Source organism: Bos indicus x Bos taurus, chromosome 25 (assembly GCF_003369695.1).
Source record: "Bos indicus x Bos taurus breed Angus x Brahman F1 hybrid chromosome 25, Bos_hybrid_MaternalHap_v2.0, whole genome shotgun sequence".
Lineage (NCBI taxonomy): Eukaryota > Metazoa > Chordata > Mammalia > Artiodactyla > Bovidae > Bos > Bos indicus x Bos taurus.
In genome coordinates, this window is record NC_040100.1 from 28,163,007 (window position 1) to 28,189,581 (window position 26,575).

Genomic DNA, 26,575 nt, shown 5'->3' on the forward strand with positions numbered 1-26,575 from the left:
ACTTGGCATCGGACCTACAGCAATAAAAGGCTTCATACACAGAAGAGGGAGGGACCAGAAACTATTATCTTACTGCATCGATTCGAAGACCCGTGTTTCTTCACGCGGTATCTGCGTCTCGCGATCAGTGCATCCTACAGTCTCTGCCGGCCATGCTTTCCTAGCCCAGCATCTCTGAAACTGGGATGCAAGTCACCACTGCCGGCCTCGTGGACCTGATGAGACGTGGCATGCCTCTCTCAACACCCCAGGCTCTCCTCTAACCCTACTGCACATTAAGGATGGCAAGAGGCTTTTTTCTAAGTTTCCAGAATCAAGAAGGAGAAATGAATATAACCCTTACGTCTTAGCAAAGCTAACTCCCGAGAGGCAGACACCACTCCCACTCCCTCACTGTGGCTCCATAACAACTCAATTAACTTTAATGGGGGTAGGGGAGGATGCGCGTAATTGTCAAGCTACCTGACAGGGCCACCCCGGGCAAAACTACCAGCAGCTTGATCTGATCATCTCCACCTGCCAGCTGCCTTCTTGTCTCCACAGCTCCTTCCACGGGCCCTTGCCCAGACCAGGTTGTTTTTGCCAAACCCAGGCAGAGAGGAGGCAATAAAATCTCCTACTCAACTGAGTATGTACAGCCCTTTCCAAAAGGCCATGGTTTCTGCCTAGCTCCACAAGAGAAACCCTGTCTGCCAACAGTGTTCTTTCTGAAACACGTACTCAGATAGGACTTGCCTGGGAAAGGGGATATCATTTCAACCACTTCCAGGTCCACAATCTCTCTTCTCCCCAGTTCCTGTAAGGCCCCTGGGGAGGAGCAATCTGCTGAATTCATGTCCACATGTAAACTACTTCTTGGGTTTACTGGAGATTGGACTCCTTGGCTGTGGGAACACACCTGAGAACTACAAGCAGGCTTCAGATGTAAAGGGTTCCCCGGCCTCTACCCACTGGACGCCAGGTGTGACCACCAAAAATGTTTCCACTGTTGGCAAAAGTCCCCTGGGGGCAAAACTCCCTGGAGGAGAGAAGCAGTGATCTAGTCAGTTTGCAGAATATCCTATGTTTTCCTTTAGTGGTGACATATTTAATAACTATTAGGTAAATACAAGAATATGACCCACCTGCAACTTCACAGACATTCCAAAGTGATAAGAAACTTCTTTGCAGGGGGGATAAGTTTATTTAGGTTACAAAAAAGTGGGCTTATTTAAATTACTAAATAAGTATGTGCCAGACACTACTGGCTAGCTTACTCAACAGTCTTTCCCAACTCCCTTCTGTTTTGCTGCCTCCCACTGCTGCTAAGTCGCTTCAGTCGTATCCGACTCTGTGCGACCCCATAGACAGCAGCCCACCAGGCTCCCCAGTCCCTGGGATTCTCCAGGCAAGAACACTGGAGTGGGTTGCCATTTCCTTCTCCAATGCATGAAAGTGAAAAGTGAAAGGGAAGTCGCTCAGTCGTGTCCGACTCTTTGCAACCCCATGGACTGCAGCCTTCCAGGCTCCTCCGTCCATGGGATTTGCCAGGCAAGAGTACTGGAGTGGGGTGCCATCATGAAGCATAAAACCAAATGCTCTTTTCCTACCTCCTTTATAGATAGAGGTGGCCATGAGATTTAATTTCCTGAATAAAAAATAGGTAAATGAAGCTGGTGTGTTCCTTCTTTCCTCCTACCTTGAACCTAGATGTGACGGTTAGAGCTACAGCAGCCATTCTGCGGCCTTGAGGGAAAGACAAAGACTATGGTGTCAGTCCACTGGGTTGCTAATCCAATGCCAGCAACTTGTCAGAGGTAGTGGACCCTGTGATACGTAGAAAAATACATACCTTAGTGTTTAGGCCATTGGCGTTCTTGCAACCAAATGCAATCCTAAGGGTGATGCACTGAGATAAAAATGTCAAGCCCATGAAGAATACACGCAAACAACTGAGGGTGAGACAGCGGAGAAGAGAGCAGGCACTGAGGTCTAACTGGAGGGTCTGAACACTATCTGCTTACATCCTCTGCCAGCTGTGTCAGTGTGGGCAAATCTAACTGTGCCTCTGTTTCCACATCTAAAAAAGGGATCATAAGAGCACATACTCAGCATTGCCATAAGCTGAAAACAAACCATTCACAGAGAAGGATTTACTGCTTGACAGAATAATCCTCAATGTATGTTATTTATTTCTAAAAGTGAATTCTTACCAAAGGCACCCAGAAAAACAGGAATACAGACTAGAATTGATTTAGTCATTATTGGTTTAAGGATTCTGTGTAATACCCCTGCCTTGGCGTTAAAGGTGAAGCAAGGGGAGGGAAAAGCAAGCACCCAAGGCTTTCTGGAGGATCCAAGTCTAGAGTCCAGGTTTATCTCCTCACAACACCCCTCCTTTCCAAGTTCCAGCCACAATGGCCTTCCTTATTAAGCTGAAGCTTCTGCACATGCTTTATTCCACTGTCTAGAACATTCTAACTTTCTGCTTTTGCCTATATAGCAAACTGTTTTACCCCAATATCCACTCTTCCTGAACCCCTAGTAATTAATCTTCAGCTGAGCACATGTTTATTGAGAAAGGAAACTACATTTCCCAGACTCCCTTGCAGCAATGTGGTCATATGACTAGCTTACTGGCCATGTGAACAGAAGTGAGATGTGAACAGAAGTGATATGGGTGACTTCTGGGTTACACCCTTCTGCTTCCTTCGCTCTGGCTGGAATGTTGACATGGGGGTGCACATTCTTGATTCACAATGAGGGCAGCACCTAGGATAGCACAGCAACGAGACAGGAGGAGCGTGGGCCCCTGGCATCCTCAGGGACAGAGCTGCCATGCCAAGCTGGGATTTTTACACCACAGAGAAATGGTTGTTGTTTAGTCACTAAGTCGTATCCAGCTCTTTGCAACCCCATGGACTGTAGCCCACCAGGCTCCTCTGTCCATAGGATTCTCCAGGCAAGAATACTGGAGTGGGTTGCCATTTCCTTCTCCAGGGGATCTTTCTGACCCTGGGATCCAACCCGCATCTCTCATGTCTCCTGCACTGGCGGGTGGATTATTTACCACCAGGGAAGCCCAGAGAGAAATTAGCTTCTATCTTAAGCCACTGTGTTTGGGGTCCTTGTCACATAGAGCTACATTTATAACCTCACACAATCTCCCCACTCAGGGAGTCTCTTCTTTCCATCCATGGATCAAATAAAACCCCTACTGCCCTCATTGAGCACCACTGAGCCCCCCTTCACAGCCTTTCATGGCTATGATTTTCCACTCATTTGTTCAATCTCCCACAAGACTGGAACTCAAGGATGGTGAGGAGCCCTGCTCTGCACATCTTTGGATTCCCAGCATCAATTCAGTGCAAGGATAATCAGGAGCCCCTCAGAGAATGCAGACTGAATGGGGCCAGGCCACGGACCAATGGGCAAGAGCTCTGTCCTCTGAGCACAACTCACAGCCCTGGGGCACTGACCCTCAGAGGCTCTGTCTCCTGCCAGGGGCATCCGAGAGGGTGGAACAAGTGCCCTCCTGACACCCACGCAACCTTGCTTCACATCTTCCCCAGATCTCCCTTACACAGAAGTTAAAAAACAAGGCTATCCAACCGCCTGGAAAGGAAACAATTATTAGCAAATTATATAATTAGGCTCATGTTGACATTTCAAGTAAATATATTCATTAAAAATGGGTGGTATCCAAGATGAACAGTAAATGAAACACAGAGAACGTTTTCATAAAACCTCATTCTTATTTTTAAAGAACATCTTAACATGTGGGACATGCAGAGAAAAGGAAGTGAAAATTAAAACGCCCATAACAGATAATCTCTAGAAGAGTGTAATTTTGGAGGACTGTCACATTTTACTGTACTAGCTCCTGTCTTATTTCATTTTATACTGGACCTCTTATAACGTCAAAGAAGAGAATACGAGAAAAGTCCCTTTAAGTAATTCAATCATGACCATGTTTACAGTAACCGAAAACCTGGAACTTCCCAAGTATGCATCCGTCAGCAGCTCTCAGCTGTCAGAGCCCACCTTCATCCCTGTGCACTTAAACACGTCTTCTGAATGCCAGACGACAAAGAAAATCTCCAGAACGAACTTTCCCACCCATCAGCCCAGTTTCAGAGTTGACACCCAACACCTCAGCATGCCTTACCCAGACCCTGACACCCTACAGACACCCTGTAACAGCTGGGCGAATTAGCCTGAATCCTCAGATGCTAGAGACCGAAGTCTGCATCCCTGAGGTCAGGCTGGGCTCCACCCTCATTCTGCCAAGGCCTGCATGAGCCCAGAGGTTGCAGGGAGGTGATAAACCAGAAGAGAATCGCCACAGTAGAAATTCCCACGCTACTGCCCTCGACTGTCCGTCACGATCCCCTCCAGGCCGGCCTCCTACAGAAACACAGCACATGCCTGCTGAGCTTTTCTGAGCTTCCTCTACATCCTGCCTCTTTTCTTTCCAAATCTGAGAGATTCGCAGCAAGATCGTGATCCCCACTTTACAGATGAGGACACTGAGGTTCCCAGAAGGTAAGCAACTGGTCCAAGGCTGCACCAGCCTGGGAACTGGCAGGACTGATTTTCGAGCCTGGGCTCCTGAACCTGGCCTTGAGACCTCAGCCATATACATCCTTGGCTTTCTCTAGTGCTGCACCTTCCCCTCACCCAGTAGTGCCTTCAGCTACCAATTCTCTGATCCCCACCACCTCCCCCAACTAATATCCTCTTTGGGAATAACAGGGTCTGACCCAGGGATAAGCGCTCTCTCCAGCCCCTCCCCACCAAATAGCAAATGAACTGCAAGTGGGCCAGCTCTGACTCCAGCATCAAGTGTGAAATGGTCCCCCTAGACACCCCAGGGATCTCAGTAGACAAAAATACACTGCTGGTGGGAATATAAATCGATACACCCACTTTGGCACCCCACTCCAGTACTCTTGCCTGGAAAATCCCATGGACGGAGGAGCCTGGTAGGCTGCGGTCCATGGGGTTGCAAAGAGTCGGACAGGACTGAGCAACTTCACTTTCACTTTTCACTTTCATGCACTGGAGAAGGAAATGGCAAGCCACTCCAGTGTTCTTGCCTGGAGAATCCCAGGGATGGGGGAGCCTGGTGGGCTGCCGTCTATGGGGTCACACAGAGTCGGACACGACTGAAGCAACTTAGCAGCAGCAGCAGCACACCCACTTTGGAGAAGAGTATAGAGATCCTTTTAAAAAACTAAAAATAGAGCCACCACATGACCCAGAAATCCCACTCCTGGGCATATATCTGGAGAAAAACGTGGCTCAAAAGGATACATGCACCCCAGGATCATTGCACCACTGTTTACAATAGCCAAGACATGGAAGCAACCTAAATGTCCACTGACAGATGACTGGATATACATACATACAATGGACTATTACTCAGCCATTAAAAAGAATGAAATAATCCCATCTGCAGCAACACGGATAGACCTGGAGATTATTGTACTAAGTGAAGTAAGTCAGAAAGAAAAAGACAAATATTGTGATATCACTTACGTGCAGAATCTAAAAAAAAATAAAATGGTACAAGTGAACTTACAGAACAGAAACAGACTCATAGTCTTAGAGAATGAATTTATGGTTACGGGGGAAGGATAGGTTGAGAGTTTGGGACTGACATGTCCACACGGCTATATTTAAAACAGATAGATAACCAGGGCTTCCCCGGTGGCTCACTGATAAAGAATCCGCCTGCCAATGCCAGAGACACAGGTTCGATCCCTGATCCAGGAAGAGCTGACATGCCTCGGAGCAACTAAGCCTGCAGGCCACAACTACTGAACCTGTGCTTTGGAGTCTGGGAGCCGAAACAAGAGAAGCTACCGCAGTAAGAACCTTGCTCTCTGCAACTAGAGCAAAGCCCAGGCAGCAACGAAGACCCAGCACAGCCAACAATAAATAAACAATTAAAACAGACAAGCAACAAGGACCTACTATAGAATAAATAAATAGATAAATTACTTTAAAAAAAAAAAGAAGGGAGAGCCCCTTTGCACTACCATCCTCAGAGTCTAATCTAACACATGCCTTTTCTCCTCAGCCCTGGGTGAGTGAAATTGCTTCTGAGGAAGAACCCTTATCAAAGAGCTCCTGGATAATCTATATTACTACCGGGTCACCTTCCCCAGCACCCTGGAGTTTCACCTTTCCCCTGGGCTTCCGGTCTCCAGCCTGACAAGGCTGATTAGAGGGACTGGGGAAGGCGCTACGACTAATGTACACGTATCATCTGCTCTAAATAATCATGAAAGCAACAACCATAATGATGAGCACCTTCAGAGAGACCCCGCTAGAACTGAGCTACCACTTTCTTAAAAACAAGCTGGGCTTGTTGTAGACAGGAAATAAAACATTTTCAATGATTTTAAATATTCTCTCCACTCCAAACAGTATGTTCTAAAGGAGTCAACAGGCACTACCATATGATATTCATTACAATGTTCTCTTTGAAAGAAAAAAAAAAACAAAAAAAGAAGGGGGAAACAGCAACCTAAATGTCAAACCACAGGCAATAATTATGTAAATTACAGTCCACAATACCAGAAACTGCCGCTTGGACATTTAAAGGCATAATTACAAAAGTTGTGCAGGAACATGGGAAAATTCTCACAAGAATGAATGAAAATGCAGGAGAGAAAAGACCACATAACAATCTGGACAAGATCCGGATGTTAACGCACCAACAAACAACGGCCGATGGAAAAATATGGACAAAAGCAGCAAGAGTCCCAATATACTGAGTGTGCCCACAAATTAACAGGAAAGAGCACACCAGAGTAAAAATGCACAAAAAGGACACTTACATGCACACAACAGAACACGTGAATCACCAAGGAGTATGTCATAGGATGCTCAACTTCTAACTTCTAAGGGAAATACCGGTGAAAATAAGATATCTTTTTTGTCCATCAAATTAACAGAAGTCAGCCAGGTACAGGGCTGGAAGGATGCCAAGAAATGGGAATTCCCAGTCCCTGTTGCTAGGAATGGACTTGCTACAACCTTTCTGGAAAATAACCGGCCAATGCCCACTGCATATGCATGTGCTCGGTCATGTCCAACTCTCTGCGACCCCGTGGACTGTGGCCCACCAGGCTCCTCTGTCCATGGGATTTCCCAGGCAAGAACACTGGAGTGAGTTGCCATTACCTGCTCTGGGGGATCTTCCAACCCATGGACTGAATCTGCGTCTCCTGTGTCTCCTGTATTGGCAGGTAGATTCTTTACCACTGCACCACCTGGGAACCCCAATACTCATTAAAAACTAAAATGTACAGAATTTTAACCCATGGACAAGGATGTTTACTGGAGCATTGTTTACAGAAGCCAAAATATGGGAAACAGTGCAAGCGATGTTATTAACTGGGAAATGGCTGAATCAACAACAAATCTATAACTTGGAATATTACACAATAGTTTAAGAATTACTAGTGAGATTATGTGTACTGCCATGTATCATGTTAAGCAAAAGAAAAAGTAGAGTGATGATAATAATATAACCCACTTTATTTTTAAGCATATTATTTATGTTTATAAACATTTCCATGATTACAGAGAAAGGACAGGAAGAATGGTTATTGGTTAGAAAGAATTAACGCTTTATTTAAATACCTCTATGCTGTTTTCTCACAAGGAGTATCACTTTGTGAACCAGAACACTCTACAATTAAACTAGAAAGTTTACATGTAAAAAATAAGTCATGATAAAATAACTTTTATCGTTTTAGCACGAGAAAATTATGAGTAAAACTTTTACATGTTGTTGAACTGTTAATGTAAAAGTACTTTTTAAGCAAAGAAGTCAAAAGATGTTTAACATTTAAACATATCTTTTTAAAATTAGAACATAAACCAATCACTCTCTGGACCAAACCCACTGGAAGGATGGTTTAACTGCTGGGCAAAATCCTCTCACACACAAGGAAGCAACATGAGTCTGGTCAATTCCCAGCCTGATCAATGCTCTCAAATGCCACGAGCACAACAGGTACTTAATAAATGCTGGTGAGTCCACTGTGTGCGTGCACTCAGCTGTGTCTGACTCTCTGGGACCCCATGGACTGCAGCTCGCCAGGCTCCTCTGTCCATGGAATTTTCCAGGAAAGAATACTGGAGGGGGTTGCAATTTCCTCCTCCAAGAGATCTTCACGACCCAGGGATCGAACCCACGTCTCTTGCACCTCCTGCGTTGGCAGGCCGATTCTTTACCACTGCGCCACCTGGGAACCCCAGTAAATCCATTAGTGAGAGTTTAAACCACAGCTGTCACTTGAGAATCAGAACTATCACATTCCCGACTCTTTGTGACCTCGTGGACTGTAGTCCACTTCTCTGTCCATGGGATTCTCCAGGCAAGAATACTGGAGTGGGTTGCCATGCCCTCCTCCAGGGGCTCTTGCCAACCCAGGGATTGAACCTCGGTCTCCCACACTGCAGGCAGACACTTTAACTTCTGAGCCACCGGGGAAACACATGTATATTATCATATGTGAAACAGATCGCCAGTCCAGGTTCGATGCATGAGACAGGGAGCTCAGGGCTGGTGCACTGGGATGACCCTGAGGGATGGGATGGGGAGGGAGGTTCAGGATGGGGAACACATGTACACCCGTGGCTGATGCATGTCAATGTATGGCAAAACTACTACAATATTGTAAAGTAATTAGCCTCTAATTAAAATAAATAAATTTAAAAAAATAAATAAAGGAGACTCCAAGAAAAGCAAAGAGAAAAAAAAAAGAACTGTCACATTTCAAAACGCACAGATCCCCCACCAAGCAATTTCTCAGGGGAAACTGACTCTGCTGAGTCATTTACACCTCTCCACAGAAAGTACCGAGATGAGCACCCAGCGTGTTTGAGGCAGCACTGTTCATGGTGCAGAAAACTGGAACCAAAGACCCTGAAAGCAACCCAGGGAGGACTGGGTGAATACATGGCACAGTCATGTAACAGGAGAGTATGGCTGGTAAAGTGTTATTTCTTTTTCTTTCAATTTCCCTGGACCTACCTCGGACAGAAAAATCAACACGGGTTTCTAAGCGAAAGGAGCAAGATACAGAACGTTATTTAGAATATGAAACTATTTGGGGAGGGAAAAAAGATATTCAATCTCTCCCCGCCCACTCACACTTCCTACATATTTGCATATGCTTGAAATTTTCTAGAAGGACACGCAAGAAACTACCATCAATGGTGACATCTGGGAACAGAGCGCAGGGAGGGGAAGTACTGAAACTTTCACTTTGCCTTCATATTCTTCCAGAATACAGCTTTATTCTAGTATTTTTAAACTTTTTTAAAAATTTTATTTTAATCGGAGGATAATTACTTTACAGTGTGGTGGTGGGTTTTGCCACATATCAACATGAATCAGCCGCAGGTGCACGTGTCCCCCCATCCTGAACCCCCCTCCCATCTCCCTCCCCATCCCATCCTCTGGGTTGTCCCAGAGCACCAGCTTTGAATGCCCTGCTTCATGCATTGAACTTGCGCTAGTCACCTGTTTTACATACGGTAATATACATATTTCAATGTTATTCTCTCATATCATCCCACCCTTGCCTTCTCTGAGTCCAAAAGACTTCTTTACATCTGTGTCTCTTTTGCTGCCTTGCATATAGGATCATTGTTACCGTCTTTCTAAATTTCATATATATGGGTTAACTTACCGTATTGGCAGAGAAGGCAATGGCACCCCACTCCAGTACTCTTGCCTGGAAAATCCCATGGATGGAGGAGCCTGGTAGACTGCAGTCCATGGGGTCGCTAAGAGTCGGACACGACTGAGCGACTTCCTTTCACTTTTCACTTTCATGCATTGGAGAAGGAAATGGCAACCCACTCCAGTGTTCTTGCCTGGAGAATCCCAGGGATGGGGAAGCCTGGTGGGCTGCCGTCTATGGGGTCGCACAGAGTCGGACACGACTGAAGTGACTTAGCATAGCATAGCATAGCATACCGTATTGGTGTTTCTCTTTCTGACTTACTTCACTCTGTATAACAGGCTCCAGTTTCATTTACCTCATTAGAACTGACTCAAACGTGTTCTTTCTTATAGTTGAGTAATATTCCGTTGTGTATATGTACCACAACTTCCTTATCAATTCATCTGCCAATGGACATCTAGGTTGCTTCCATGTCCTAGCTATTGTAAACAGTGCTGCAATGAACATTGGGGTACACGTGTCTCTTTCAATTCTGGTTTCCTTGGTGTGTATGCCCAGCAGTGGGATTACTGAGTCATATGGCAGTTCTATTTCCAGTTTTTTAAGGAATCTCCACACTGTTCTCCATAGTGGCTATACCATAAACTTTTTTTAAAGTTGCAATTTTTATTTATTTATTTATTTAATATTTTATTTATTTGGCTGCAGTGTGTCTGCATGGAGGCAGGCAGGATCTTTTAGTTGCGGCATCTGGGATCTAGTTTCCTGACCAGGGATCAAACCTGGGCCCCCTGCATTGGGAGCACAGAGTCTTAGCCACAGGACCAAGAGGGAAGTCTCTAAAGTTGTAACTTCTAAAAGACAATTCTTTGAAAGCAATAGCATAATCAAAAGAGTTACTGTGCAAGAACTTCCAGGTCAATTCAACATCTATTTTAAAAAGAAGACTTTTTTTTAGCAACCCTTTAGAAAGTCATCTTAATCATGTAAGAAAAGCACCTCATCATGTTAATGGGTCCTAAAAAGCCTTTGAGGGGAATCAAGGGCAGTGGGGATTTCCAACCTGATCTGACCCTGAACAGTGTGGCCAATGTTCTGAAACAGATAAAAACACATAAACACATAAACTTAATTTTTAAAACCTGAGACCCATTCAAACCTAAATAAATCAGAAGACCATGATATCGGGGAGCAAGTAATAATGTTCCATCTCCCTGCCAAGCTGCAGCAAGCTTCCTCCTTGGAGTTTCCAGGCCCTTCTTAGTACCACAAGTCATTTTATTAGTGCTGAAGGCATTTTGGTAGCAGGCTCCAGGCCAGATTTTCCTTATATGGGCTCCACAGTTCCTTTGATCACTCCATGCACCTCAGGGCCTTTGCACGTGCTGTCCCCTCTATCTGAGATTCCATTCCCCCAGCCCTCGCACGGCCAGCTTTGCCATGGGTCAAAGGTCAAGAGTCATCTCCTTTGAAAGGCCTTCCCTGGACATACCCCCATCGCAGCTCACACCCCAGTTCGTCCCAGTTCATGTCTTTGTGGCATTCGCCGCTATCCAAAATCAGTTTGGTCATCCCCAGCATCAGCTCCATGAGAACATGGGTCTCGTCCGCCTTGTTCGTGGCTGTATCTCCAGTGTCTAGAACAGTGGCAGTGTGCCGCAGATGCTCAACTAATAATAAAAGACTGAATAAATGAATGAGTGAGAAATGGTTGTGGGAAGAACAGGAGAACGAATCCAGTTGTAAAGATCACACTCAAGTACTCTGCACCAGGGAAACACAGGCTCCTGATAACAACTCTCCAGGGAGGAAGGCACTCCAAACAGGTAGCCAAGAAAACATGAAGGAAGGTTCTCACGGAGACAATTCACTGAGAGGGAAGGGAGAAGCCTCGTAAAACCTCAATTACTGCCTGAGGGCCGGACGCCACCCTCCCTGGGCATCTAGACCCATTTTCCAGGACCTGCAATCTCCCCCGGGAGATACAATCCCACAATTAAACCAAGGGGACACTTAAGTAGAATCTCCACTTTGTAACTGTCCACCTCTCCTGGAGCAGTTTAAGATGCAGGAGCAGCTGATCTCTCTAGACAAGCACTTCACTCTGGGGCCAAACCTTCACACCACCCCACCCTTTCCCACCCACCTCCCCAGCCAGAATGGATTAGGGAAAAGCAGCCCCAGATGGAAAGAGGCAGGCAAACAGCATGAAAACAGCTGCAATCTCTTTCTCTGGCTAATTGGAGTTTAACCCTCTTCGCATCTCATTAAGCTTCTCCATGGCAACCTCAATAAGCCAATTACGTGAGGTGTTCAACAGCTTAAAAACTCAGGGGGCTGCGGGTTGAGGCAAAAGTCTTGCCCCAGATTTCTTCTCTGGGTTCCTCCACATCAATGGCTGTGGGACTTCCCCACCCAGGGGACAGGTGACAACATCTGGAGACACTTTTGTCGTCACAACAGGGAGAAGGTGCTACCGGCATCTCGTGGGGAGAGACCAGGGCTGCAGCTGAACAGCCTACAAGGCCCAGGGCGGCCCCACAATAGGGAATTACCTGGCCCCAAAGGTCCAGCATGTCCAGGCTGAGAAACTGCTCTACACCTACCAGCCCTCCCCTACGGGGGCTTCCTCACGGCCCAGCCTTGTCAAGATAAGTCGAGTCCCATGCCTTCACCACAAAAGACCTGTCTGTCCCATTACCAGGCAAGGCTGGGGGAAACACTGGCCTCAGGAAGTTCAAGTCCTTGTCATTATCCCAAAACATTTTGTTCAGTCACTCAGTCGTGTCCAACTCTTTGTGACCGCATGGACTGCAGCACACCAGACTTCCCTGTCCTTCGCTATCTCCTGGAGTTTGCCCTAACTCATGTCCATTGAGTCAACGATGCCATCTAACCATCTCATCCTGTCTTTCCCTTCTCTTGCCTTCAGTCTTTCCCAGCATCAGGGTCTTTAACAATGAGTTGGCTCTTCACATCAGGTGGCCAAAGTACTGGAGCTTCAGTTTCAGCATCAGTCCTGTCAGTGAATATTCAGAGTTGATTTCCTTTAGGATTGACTGGTTGGCTCTCCTTGCAGTCCAAGGGACTCTCAAGAGTCTTCTCCAGCATCACAGTTCAAAAGCATTTTACTAGCCATTTCTTTCTTTCTGTAAAAGGTCCAGGCAAGTTTTTATGGGCTAGCATGTTACTGACCATTAAGATCTGATGAAATCTAGGCCTTATCCCACCATGAAAATCTGGAGGGAGACACTGACTCTAACACCTACAGATCCAGGTGGGCTCCACTGATGAAGGAAGCAGACCAAGGGAGAAAGCACAAAGGGAAAAAGGCAACGGATGCCGGGCCTTAGAAGTAAAGTAGCAATAAGGAGGGGAAGGGATTGTGCCAACCCGGGGCCAGCCTGTTCTGGCAGGCTGCTCTGTCGGAGGGGGCAGCCCCAGCCGACCACCCACGACGTACAAGCGAAGGCCCTCATGCAGTCAGATCTCCTGAGTTTCCAAAAGTCAGAAATGCAGATCGTTCTGTGAGTTCTTCTCATCAGTAAATATCAGCAATCACAGTAATTCCACGTTAAAATAAAGCCAGAGCAGAACACTAGCGAGCTAGATCTAATCCCCCAATGGAACTTGTGCCTCAAGATACTCAAATTCAAACGTTAATTGCACCTACTGTATGTGCAACGTACTGAGTCCTGGAAAAAGAGAGGCCAGACTCAGTTTTCAACTTTGCAAGACAAAACATAAGCAGGCAGATGTGGAACCTGGAAGGCTCAGTCCACCTGGGTTCCCATTCCAAACAGGTGAGGGTCTATTTCATCCTTAGAAGACTCTGGGAAGAGGCTTCAAGCCAGCTCAAAAGTCACTCCAAAGCCTCCTGTCATTCATTCATTATTTACTGAGAATCTACTATGTTCCAGGCACTGAGGCTGGGATTACAGCCATAAGAACAAGCACAGGCAAAAACCCCTCCTTCCCTCCGTGAAGCTGAACTTTTGGCGGGAGTTTACAGACAGTAAACAAAATAAGTAAGACTTATTTTGGCAGTAAGTGCTGGGTTGCAGGGTTGGAGGGAGCCACAACAAAGCAGCAGGGAGTCCAGGAAAGGTTGCTTGGGCTGACACTGGGACAAGGATCTGAAAGTGCACGAGCATTCTGGGCAGGGGAAACAGCAAGTGCAAAGGCCCCGAGGCAGCCGGTTCTGGAGCAAAGGGAGACAGATGTAGCAGGCAGTTTGATCAGAGAGGTGAGGGATCAGATGCTCTTAGGCCTTGTAAGTTTCTCTGAGGCCTCTGGCTTTTTCCCTGAGGGATGCAAGGAGTCGCTGCAGGGTATAGGGCAGAAGGTCTAGGTATAGGGAGAGGGTCTGAGCTGTGTCTTTAACAGGATTCCTCTGGCCACAGGGCTGAGACCAGACTGCAGGGTCAAGGAGGGCAGCAAGGAAAGCACTGAGGTGCGAACAGCCAGCTGCAGGATTGAGGCTGTGATGGCTCTGGCCAGAGAGGAAGGCAAGGAGGTAGTGAGAAGCAGGCAGATTTGGAAACATTCTGAAGGAACAGGCAACAGGATTTGCTGATTTGCTGATGAGATGTGGAATGGGAGGCAAGGAGGGGAGTCACGGCTGATGCAGGGTTTCGGCCTGAATTTCTGGGGCAGAGCTGCCCTGGTCCACTGAGATGGGGAGGACTGGGGCGGTCGGAGCCGGGGGGCATAGGGGGAATGGGAGGGAGACCTCTAAGTTCATCGTGGTGGCGGTGACTTAGTTGCTAAGTCATGTCTGATTCTTCGTGATCCCATCGACTGTAGCCCGCCAGGCTCCTCTGTCCCTGAGATTTCCCAGGCACGGATACTGGAGTGGGTAGCCAATCCTTTCTCCAGGGGATCGTCCTGACCCAGGGATTGAACCCAGGTCTCCTGCATTGCAGGCGGATTCTTTACTGTGAGCCTCCAGGGAAGCCCAAGTTCCGCGTGGGACGAGGTAAACCAGCGACACCCAGGTGGAGATGTCGGCTCCAAAAAGTTGAGAATGTGAATGGAAAGAGAGATTTTTCATCCACCACCACGTTCCAAAGGTAAGGCTACCCCAAACAGAGCCTGTCCAGCCGGGAGAAGGAGACTAGCTTCACCCTGCCCTGTCGTTTCAGAGAGTGCCCTCTTCTCCTCCCAAAGCCATTTACCTTGTCATGCTGCCGTTCTGGGCCTCAGGTGGGGTGGACAGAGGGGATGACCCCACCAGTTCCAGGGGCCCCATGGCTCTAGTCCACATGGGAAGAGGAGACCAGGAGGGGCAGACATAAAGGAGGAGAGAAAGGTGGAGGAAAGCACAGTGATGCATCTAAAAACCCACAGGAAGCTTAAAGGATGGAGGGAAAAAATGGCTCTTTCTACATTATAGTGAGGCCACAGGGAGTTAATTATGCCAGAAATTAGACTGACGCCAAGGTCAGACCTTACCCCAAGAAGAATTTCAAATGGCTTCTAAAATACTTCTTTTGGGGACTTCCTTGGTGATCCAACGGTTAAGACTCCAAGCTTCCAACGCCAGGGGTGTGGGTTCAATCCCTGGTCAGGGAAACGAAGATCCTACATATTGTGCAGTGCGGCCAAAAAATTGAAAAAATAAAACACTCCTTTTCTCCCACCTTTTGGCAGCCAAACTGAATATTCAGGGGGTTACTGAGGTGGAAGAAGGTTCAGGGCATCTCCGAGGCAAATAACAACACCAGGACAAAATGATCAGCAGGACTCCACGAACCATAACACAGAGCCACCGATCCCTGAAGCAGCAAGTACAGTAGCAAAAATTAACTAGAGAATTCCAGTTAGTGCATCACTTAAATTTACCGAGGGCCACCTGTATACCAGGGCTTCCCTGGTGGCTCAGTGGTAGACAACACGACTGCAATGCAGGAGACGCAGGTTCAATCTCTGGGTTCAGAAGATCCCCTGGAGAAGAAAATGGCAACCCACTCCAGTATTCTTCCCTGGAGAATCCCATGGAAAGGGGAGGCTGGGTGACTATAGACCATGGGGTCACAGGAATGGGACACAACTTAAAGAGATTAAACCACCAAACACCATACCAACTGTATACCAAGCAACAACATCCTAAGTACCTGCTGAGGATTCGCTTGGTACTGTGTTAACATCCCCATTATTCAGGTGTGGAAACTGAGGCATGGAGTGGCGGGGAGTGATTTGCCCAGGGAGTAGAGCCAGGATTTGAACTCTAGGGATCCAAGCACTGCTCAGAGCCGCCATACACCACTGCTTACTGACTTGTCACTTACTTTTTGACATTTTCTGATTTTTCTACACTGGACTTGCAATAAATTAATAAACAATTTTTTGGTTAAAAAAATTAGCTTGCAAGGGGAGGCCCAGGCCCATTTGCCCAACCATCATTCAAACATCAGCCACAAAACAGCCCTTCCCACCTACTCCACACCAAGCACCCTCAAAAAAAATAAATAAATAAAAGCAAACCCGGGGCTGGTGAACTTGGCCCCTATTTTCCATTTAGATAACCAAGTTCCTCTTTTTTCATCCCAGAGCATTTGCCTGGGTGAAGGTGGTAAGTCAGCCGAACCCTCACCACGGGTTATTTCCACATCGTGTGGTTTTTCTGGCCCTTTCCTGGGGCTCAGAGGCAGGCAGACTCAGGAACAAAACTCTGATTAGAGTCTCAGGTGGGCTAGTCGCGTTGATTTCTAAACACATGACCTTGGTCAAGGGAGGAGCCAGGCATGACCGGGTGGATGGCCCAATCCCATGCCCCAGCTTAAGAAAAAGTGGGTCCAAAGGAAGGACCAGCAACCTGAAACACACAACTTCATCTCTGGAAAGAAAGCAATAACCATTGTTTACCTCTGTGCGGGGCATGGGCTGAGTGGCTTGCACAGATGAACTCATTTTACTCTGCAAAACAACTGTAGCAGGTTGAGGCTGTGGGGGCCCACACCCCTATTTTACAGATGAAGAAGCTGAAGCACAGACAGACATGGTGGCTTGCGCAAGATCACATAGTTATCTAGTGGCTGGGAGGTCAGTCTCTCCCGGCCTTGAGTGGGTGCCCTGGGAAACACAGAAGTGACCTGCTCTTGACTACATTTGGTTTCTCAGGCTACCTGGAAATGCTCACGCCCCCGCTGCCTGCACTCAAACCCTGGTTCCAGGGCACCTTGAGAAACTGGGACAACCAGTGAGTCCAGAAATCCAGAGGGAGGAAGGGCAGAGCAAAGTCTGCAAGGCCAAAGACTGGCAGGGAGATGGAGGGCCTGGCCGAAGGGAAAGCCAACCACCTGGCAATTTCTGTAGCAAAAGTCCTTGCAGGAGAAAAATAAAAAACAAAACACACAACGGATTTCCTCAGATGAGCTTCTTCAGCTAAGTAAACAGAGGACACCCCCAAACCCATTCGACGTTGGAAAACCTGATGCCATCCATCAACCGCCAGTTGCCATCAATACAATACATCCTGGTGAAGAATTCATGGTCACCTATTTTATCCCCTCTGTAATTCAGAACAAAATAAACAAGGAAATTCTCCAGTATCACAGCAACACTAGACCAGATCCCCATCTGATTCTTGCAGAAATAATCTTGTTGTTGTCACTGGGTACTGGGAGCAAGGACTCCTCAGATTTTCCTGTCTCTGCTAAGTACAATACTACTTTGCAAGTAAGTCTGCTCCCCAATCAATCCTGGACCTTGAGTGCAAAGCGTCTGTACTATTTCCAGCCCCCAAGTAAATCCCCTTGGCCTGAAAATGTGAGACACAGCCAGATGTGTGTGGTTGTTCTAACAAGTGATACCTACCGCCCCCATCCCCCAAATAAACCCTTCCCATGGGGCCCTCGAAGATGACTTATCAACACTCCAAATGCAACCTTCAAGGAGAGGACCACAAAACAGAACAAGAAGGTATTTGGAGATGCTAGTCACTGGCTCCAAAGAACCAGGGGTGTTTGCCGATTCCTAAACAAAAGCAGAAAAACTATCCTGCCCAGGTTTGCCTACTGTTAATAATCAAGAGAGTAAGACACAGAAGTGCTTCCTGTAACAGAGGCAAATCGCATTAGAGAGAAACTAAAGCCCAAGACACTGGGGATTAAGCCAGAGTGGCCTCCGGAGACCCGGCCAGGCTCAACAGCAAAGATTCAGAAGGAACCTGGGGTTGGTCCCCACACAGAGAAGCCTCAGGTCTCAGGTGCGGAACAGCACAAAATCCACTGGTACCAGGATCCTTGGGTATCCTCAGCTGACCCCCAAATCTGACCCCACGGTCAAGCAAGTCAGGGCAGGGGTGAGCAGCCCCACCTTCTTTCCTAGCTATTCCTGAAACTTCCCTAATTCTTCCCCTGTCCCCTCAAACTCGACCCCCCTACACACACCCAGAGCCACAGTAATTAAACAGAAGTAAAGTAAAAGATGTCAAAAACATGTAACCACAGGAACTTAATGTGTATGCAAAACAACTGGGGAGGGGGCAAACCTCAAGTCAGCCACTGGAAGCCCCTTTCCACAGTCTGAGCCCCTCCCCACCTCAGCCCTTTGGCAACCGGGTGTTTGTGAAAGCGGGTTCCAAGCCACAAAGGAGATGGGGGAACTTAAGCAGGGAGACACCCCTCATCTCTGGCGTCTCCGTCCGTGGAAGGTTATTTTCAAGTGGAGGGGGAACCCCAGAGAAGAAAGGGCCCCTCTTCTCGGCCCCCTCTCCCAGGCTCTGGCCCCTCACCTTTCCCAAAAAGCCCCAGAGCCAGGCATTTGCAACCCCTCCCCAACGCCCTGCTTCCCTGGAACCCAGTCACCCAAGTTTTCCGCCCCCCATCAGCTGCGCTCCCGAAGGGGGCCGGCTGAGGGCAGGGTGGGGAGCGGGCCCCGCCAGGCCGGCTGCGGGGAGGGGAGCGCGGCGTTCGGGGTGGCAGGGGACCCCGGGACCGCGGGCCCAACCCGCTCGAGCCCGGCGCTTCCCCCCGCCGGCCGGCCTCCCCGCCCGCATGCCGGCCTCCCTGCCGCTGCCGCTCACGTCCGCCGGCCCCACGCGATCCGAGCGGCCGCCGAGCACGTACCCAGAAGGGGTCGGAGCCATCGACGCTGCAGAAGTCCCGGAGCGCCATGCGGCCGGCTCGGGCACGGCGGGCAGCGGCGGGCGGACGGGCCCGGCTGCTGGCGGCGGCGGCGGTGGCGGTGGCGGCGGCGGCGGCGGCGGCGAGGGCGGGAGGCAGCGACTGAGGGAGCCGGGGCCGCAACGCCGCCTGGTTGGCCGGCGCGTCACGGGGATGCGGCGGCCCCGCCCCGCCCGGCCCCGCCCCGCTCACCTCGCCCGGCCCGCGTGGGCCACGCGGAGAGTTCGCACGCTAGACCTTGCGGCCACCAGGACCGGACCCCCGCCCTCCCTAGGCGCCCGATCCCACCCCCACCACACCCCTATCAGAGGCTCGGGAAAGACCGAGCGCGACCGTTGTGTCCAGACCCCAGACCAGTTTTCAAATCCTGTTGTAACAACAACATCGAGACGACAGCAACAGTAATAGAAACCACCAGGGGCAATAATATGCACTGATCCCTCTATGAGCGCAGAGTGCCAGACACCGTAGCTGCGTCCTCATTGGACTCTGTTGTGACTCCCTTTTCATGAAGGAAGAGAACTAAAGGCAGAGAGGTTGAGTGACTTCTCCAGGGTCCTCCGGGCTAACCCGGCCTGCTGGCTCAAGAGCTGACTGGGAAACTGCAGGAGGTGGATACTCAATCTAATCTGCCCTGTACAGATGGAGAAACTTAGGTTCAGAGAGGTAAAGCGACTGACCCAAGGACACATAGCAGGCAAATAGCAGGAGCTGGATTGGAAGCCATGACCAGCCTGACTCAAGGCCTGAAGACTCCAAACTCTATCCCAAACAGCTCTGTGCAGAGAAGCTTGGCATTTTCTCCACTCTCTCTATAGCACTCAGGAAATAACCAGGCTATTGATCCTCACCTTTGAAGTCAAGAAAGGGAGGCCTAGAGATACAGTAAAAATTAATAAGCATTCACAATCATGGGGCTTCCGAAGGCTGAGATAGCAATGAACTTGAACTAACTTGTGAAATGCTCACTAGAACCCCAAGAGGTAAGTACTGTTATTATCCCCATCTTGCAGTTGAGGAGACTGCAGCCCAGTGAGGCAAGAGTACTTTGTCAGGGATGGTGTAGACAGTAAGTGGCCTAGGTCCCCCTCAGGGTGAGTGGATTTTTATGGGATAATTACTTTCAGGTAATAATGCTCTTTGGGCTGTTGCTCTGACATTTATAGTGAACAAATACTTACTGAGCATTTACTATATGCTGGGTCTTGCTAGAAACAAGACAAAGTTTCTGCTCTTATAATGCTTTTATAAAGCATTGGGGTTTCTTGTGGGGGGTTTCTTTGTGGGGTTTCTTGTGAGGGTTTAAGTGTGTGGTTTTGTTTTGTTTTGTTTGATGGGAGGAACAGGTTAATCAAATGATCACCTAAAGGGTATTTACAGCTGTGATAAAACCTAAGAAGAAAGTGGAAGTAAGAGGGTTTTAAAGGATCCTGGCCTACTGGCAGTGGAAGTCAGGGAAGGCTGCCTGGAGGAAGAATCTTTTGAGCTGAGAAACAAGTGATGAGTCTGGTTTCATGGGGTCTGAGCTGTGTTCTGGGATAAGAAAACAGCTTGTGGAAAACCATGTAGCAGGACAGAGCAAGTCCCTGGAGGAACCTGAAGACAGGAATCCGGAGAGAGAAGCAGAAAGGGCTCATCTTTGGCAGGAGGGATCAGGAGGTCCCAGAGTATGCAGGGCCATGTTGGCCAGGGGAGAGATTTCAGCCTGGTCCCATGAGTGATGGGGAGCCACTGATGGATTTTAAGCAGGGCCCAAGATGGTCAGATTTATTTCCATTTTTACTCAAATTCTTCATTCATTCATTCTTCCAACAAGTATTTATTGAGCAAACATATGAAAAGGTGCTCTCCGTCATTAGTCATCAGGTAATTGCATCAGGTAAAACCCCAGTGAGATACCATTACACACCCACCAGAATGACTAAAAGGAAATCGCTAAATCTTGTCACAGCTGTTACAGCACGACTGAAACTGTAGTGGAAGTGTAAATTGGTTCAACCACTTTGGAAAACCATTTGGCAGTTTTTCCTAAAGCTAAACATGCAAGTACACAGTGACACAGCAATTCCATTTCTCAAAGGAGTGCTTACATCCACCAAAAGACAGCCACCAAAAATGTTCAGAACAACTTTACTCAGATACCCCAAACCAGAAACAACTTGTCAGAAGGATGAATGAACTGTGGTATATTCACACAATAGAGTATGAGAGAGCAAAAAATAAATAAAAAAGCATCAAACGACTAGTGCATGTAACAACATGGACAAATTTCACAACAGGTAATAAGGAACAGACGAAGACAAGCATGAAAGAGTGTATTTCTCATGATCACATATAGACAGAGGTCAAGCACAGGCGGAAACTAATAGATGTTGATTGACGTCAGAATAATGGTTACTGTCAGGGAGTATGATTAGGAAGGGGTACAAGAGAGCCTGCTGGAGAGCTGAAAATGTCCTTAACTTGATCTGGTGGTCATTAGGTGGTTTATACCTACACACACACATTTTAAAATTCATTGAGATGGACACTGAAGTTTGCTATACTTTTACACTTTATAAGGTATAAAACTTATACCTTAGGGGACTCCCTGACAGTCCAATGGTTAAGACTACATGCTTCCACTGCAGGGCACAGTTTCAATCCCTGGACGGGGAACTAAGATCCCACATGACACATGCTGCAACTAAAAAAAAATGTTAGACCTTACGTGAAAATTTAATGAGGCTTCCCAGGTGCCGCTAGTGGTAAAGAACCTGCCTACCAATGCAGAGACATGGATTCAGTTGCTGCATCAGGAAGATCCCCTGGAGGAGGGCATGGCAACCCACTTCAGTATGCTTGCATGGAGAATCCAATGGAGAGAGATGGCTATCGGGCTATGGTCCATAGGATCGCAAGAGTCAGACATGACTGAAGGGACCTAGCATGCACACACACCTATACACACAAGACACATTTTAAACTTCACTGAGCTGGCCACTTAAGGAAGCTATGCTTTGCTCTATAAGTTATGCCTTAGGAAACTCCTTGGTGTTTCAATGGTTAGGACTCTGTGCTTCCACTGCAGGAGGCACGGTTTCAGCCCCTGGTCAGGGAACTAAGATCCTGCATGCCACACAGTGTGGCCAAAACAAACAAAGTTATATCTTATATGAAAATTTAACATAGAAAATAAGTATAGAAATTAAAAATATTTATTGGGGCCTACCATGTAGGTGCTGTAGACACATCGGTGAACAGAACAAGGATCTCTGCCTTCATGAGGAGCAAGCAGAAGACAGACCAAACAAATGAGGTTTCTGTTTTCCAGGAGCAGAAACTGGGGGTTAGAGGGATGAGGTAACTTGCCCACGATCCCACAGCTGGGATGTGGCAGAGAGGAGACCCAGCCCTGCTCTTAACTGCCAAGCCCTCCCCGCACTTCTTTTCAGCCACAAACTCAAAAGTCTTCCCCTCCCCTTCTTTCCAAGCCCCTTCCTTCCTCTCTGCAGCCCTGGAACAGTAATGAACACCCTTAGACCCAGAGGCTCTGGGCCCTGGGCCAAACCCACCCAATGAAAGCAAACAAAATAAATTGATGGTGAAAATGCAGGATCTCAGTTTCAAGTATCAGCTGCCCTGGTAGACCATGAGTTCAGTGAATCATATATGAGAAAGGCCAGAGAGATCCTTTTTATGTTCTCTGGAATCGGAACCTCCTGTTCCTGTTCATTTATTTCACAGGACTTTTCATTATTTGTAATCATCTAGTTATTTACACCATAGAGGCCTCCCTAGCCATACTGGAAGCTTCCAGCTCCTGCTATCTCTCACCTGGACTGCTGTACCAGCCTTCTCCCTGGTCTCCCATCCCTGTCCTTCCCTGCTGTAATCTGAGCTCAACACACCAACCCGGGGTGTGGGGGAGGTCCTATTAAAACAAGAAAGCAACACCCTTGCGTAAAGTTCCCCTGGCCTCCTATTGTGCTTAGTACAAAAGTCTATGGGATGTGATCCAGCAATTCCATTTCTGGGTAGACACCCCGAAGAAGTGAAAGCAGAAACTTGATATTCACACACCCATGTTCATAGCAGCATTGTCCACATTAGTCAAGACGTAGAAGCACCCCAAGTGTCCATCAACAGATGAATAAAAAAAACATCATCTATAGGCAATGGAATATTATTCAGCCTTAAAAAGAAAAGAAATTTTCACACATGCTATAGGGATGAAATTTGAAGTCTTCAGTTCAGTTGCTTAGTTGTGTCCAACTCTTTGCGACCCCACGGACTGCAGCGCGCCAGGCTTCCCTGTCCATCACCAACTCCCGAAGCTTGCCCAACTCACATCCATCGAGTCAGTAATACCATCCAATCATCTCATCCTCTGTCCTCCCCTTCTCCTCCTGCCTTCAATCTTTCCCAGCATCAGAGTCTTTTCCAATGAGTTAGTTTTTCACATCAGGTGGCCAAAGAGTTGGAGCTTCAGCTTCAGCTGAAGACATTATGTTAAGTGAAATAGGACAGTCAGAAGAGGAGAAATATTGGATGAGTCCACTTACATGTAGCTCCCAGAGTAGTCAGTCTCACAGAGAGAAAAAGTGAAATGGTGGTTGCCAGGGGTGAGGGATGTGATGGGGACTTGATGTTTAATGGGCACTGAGTTTCTATTTGACAGTTGGACAACCATATGAGTATAATTAATGCCACAGAACTAACTGTACACTTAAAATGGTCATAAAATGTATCATTTTATGTTGTGTACATTTTACTACGATTAAAAAAAAAATGTGAGAAAAAGGAGCAAAAGACTTAAAAAAAAAAATCCTGAAATTCCCTGGTGGTTGAGAATCTCAGCCTCTTCCAGTAGTTGAGAATCAGCTTGCCAGCACAGGGGACTCGGTTCAATCCCTGGTTCAGAAAGAATCCCCATGCCATAGGGCAACCAAGCCTGTGTGCCATACCTCCTGAGTCCAGGCTCTGGAGTCTGTGCTTCGCAACAAGAGAAGCCACCACAGTGAGAAGCCGCTCACCTCAACTTGACAATAGCTCCTGCTCGCCAGAAAGCCCATGTGCAGCAATGAAGACCCAGTGCAGCCAAAAATAATCAGACAGACCTACTAGGCCTCTGTGACCTGGTCCTTACCCATCCGTGTCATCTTTTTTCTTTTTAAAATTTATTTCTGGCTGTGCTCTCTGTTGCTGCTCAGGATTTTCTCTAGCTGCAGTGCACGGGTTTCTCTTGTTACGGAGTGCACACTATCTAGGGTACACAGGCTTCAGTAGTTGTGGCGAGTGGGCTCAGTACTTATGGCTCCAGGCTCTAGAGCACAGGCTCAATAGTTGTGGTGCATGGGCTTAGTGGGATGTGGGCTCTTTCCGGATCAGGGATCGAACCTGTGTCTTTTGCATTGGCAGGCGGATTCTTTACCACTCAGCCACCTGGGAAGCCCCTCAGTGTCATCCTGAACCCCTTTGTCCTCAGTCGCTATGCTACTGCAGCCACACTGAGAACTTTCTGTTTCTTGAACCCCCCACCAAGCTCATCCCACCTCCAAATCTTTCCCCTGGCTGATCCCTCTACCTGGAACCCTTAGCCTCTGGAGCATCACGTAGCCTGGGCTCCCCTTAGACAGGCTTAGCCACCATCCCCTCATCTCACCCCTGCTCTAATGCAATCTGAAATTTGTCACTGGTTCTTCCTCCTCCTACAATAAGAGCATGACTTCGTCTTCCTTCCCATTTCAGTCAGCAAGTATTTATTGCCAGCCTGTGTTCTGAGCAGGAGGTAACAAACTACCACCAGCCACCTGTTTGTGCAAATAAAGTTTTATTGGAACACAGTCCCACATATTTTCTTATAGCTGTTACAACCTCAGAGCTCGGTAGTTGTAACAGAGCTCTCATGGTCATAAAGCCTGAAATGTTTACTGCCTGGCTCTTCACCTGAAAAATTTTACCAACCTCTGGTCCAGAAGTTTGGGCTACATCGGAGAGCAAAATGTACCAAACTCCCCCACCCATACCATGGAGCTGAAATCCTCGTGGGAGAGAGAAGGAGATCTACCTATTTACAAGGCAAGTGGGACAATATAATATAGATGACTTAGGATAGTCAAATGCTAAGAAGGAAAATATAAAGTATGGGTCTGGAGAGTGAGTATTTAGATGGAGTGATGCAGGAAGGGGCTTCCAAGGTGGTGCAGTGGTAAAGGATCCACCTGCCAATGCAGGAAACACAGGAGACATGTGTTCAATCCCTGGGTTGGAAGATCCCCTGGAGAAGGGAATGGCAATCCACTCCAGTATTCTTGCCTGGAAAATTCCATGGACAGAGGAGCCTGGCAGGTTACAGTCCATTGGGTCACAAAGAGTTGGACGTGACTGAGGAAGCATAATGTGGGAAGACGGGCCAAGGAAGTGGTATTTAAGTAAATGTACAAAGGGGGAGCAGTGAATCTAAGGTCTTGGCTGAAGCATGACAGCCAAAGAACAGCAGAGAACCAGTGGGGTTGGAGTGGAGATGAGGCCTGTTCACAAAGGGCCTCGTAGCGAAGACTTGGGTTATCCTTGGAGTGAAGCAGAAGGTCACGGGAAGGAAATGAGTGGAGGAGCTGGAGTGACTTGATTTTTATCAGCATCACTCAGGCTGCTGGGTGGAAAATAGACTGTGATAAAGAATGTTAACTGTCCTATTAGTAAATAAAGAATGTGTGGTCATCAAGGCATCAGCTACTGCAGCCACCTCCAGCTGTGTACCTGGGGCGGGAGGGTGGGGGGACTCAGGGTGGCAAAAAGCTGAATACTGACCCTATCAGTGTCCTGTTAGTTAAGTGCCTATCAAAGGCATGATTTCAGGGAGCCCAGATTCTTGCATCTTCCCATACATAGATAAGCACTAAATCCCTTAATTTGGAATATCTAGTTTTCTTTAATTTACAATAATCTTCTGATGTTCAGACTACCTGCCCTTTGTAGCAAAACCTCTATATAACCTGGCTCCTCCCCTGCCTCCCAGGAACAATTCTCCTAGGGTAACTTGAGATCCGGCCTCCTGGGCTTAAATCTGAAAATTTTCTTCCGAATAAACCGTAACACTCAACGTTGAGATTGCATGTATTTTTTCCAGTCAACAGCTCAAAGAGATCAAGGAATAAAGGGGTTAATATCAGCCACTGGACAGCCAAGTGGACCCAAGGTCCTTTCTGAAGGCACACAGTTGAATAATTGTGGACCATTGTATTCGGGACATTTTTACCTGAAGCTCTGTACCTGGCTTGAAACTCAAGGCAGCTCATTGTCTGAGTTGCCAGAGAGAGGAAGGCAGGGCATTGGTATTCACAGAATTTCAAACCGCGAATTTTCTATAATTTTAGAAAACAGAGTTTCTCAGCTAGTGAGAAAGTAGCAGTCGCTCAGAGCAGGAGGTCACTATGTCACTCCACAGCTGCAAGTGTCCTTGGAAGAAAAATCATTTCCTGTTACCTCGGCAGCCAGCTTTATCCTGTCTGTTAGCCCAGCCTAAGGAATGGCCTGGCTGAGTTTTCTTCTCCCAGTCCGATCCAATTTTTACTTTCTCACAATGAAAGATCATGTACTACATTTAATATTTCTGGCTCTTAAGTGTCTTTTAATCTAGAAGAGTCCCCACTCTTTTAGATTAATGAGGGCTTCCCTGGTGGTTCAGACAGTAAAGAATCTGTCTATAATGCAGGAGACCTGGGGTTTAATCCCTGGGTTGGGAAGGTCCCCTGGAGAAGGGAATGGCAACCC

At 47.6% G+C, this 26,575-nt stretch overlaps 1 protein-coding gene and 1 pseudogene across 4 annotated transcripts in view; one reads left to right on the forward strand and one right to left on the reverse strand.

Annotated features, from left to right (window-relative positions):
• The window catches only part of ABCC1 (ATP binding cassette subfamily C member 1), a 152,075-nt gene extending 133,192 nt beyond the window's left edge, over positions 1-18,883 (reverse strand). For all 4 annotated transcript variants that reach the window (XM_027528199.1, XM_027528197.1, XM_027528198.1 and 1 more), the window contains exon 1: positions 18,764-18,883. In XM_027528199.1, the coding sequence (XP_027384000.1) occupies positions 18,764-18,811 (48 nt within the window). In that variant the 5' untranslated portion in view covers positions 18,812-18,883. The remainder of the gene's footprint in view (positions 1-18,763) is intronic.
• Positions 18,810-26,575, forward strand: part of LOC113883385 — a 39,439-nt pseudogene continuing 31,673 nt past the window's right edge.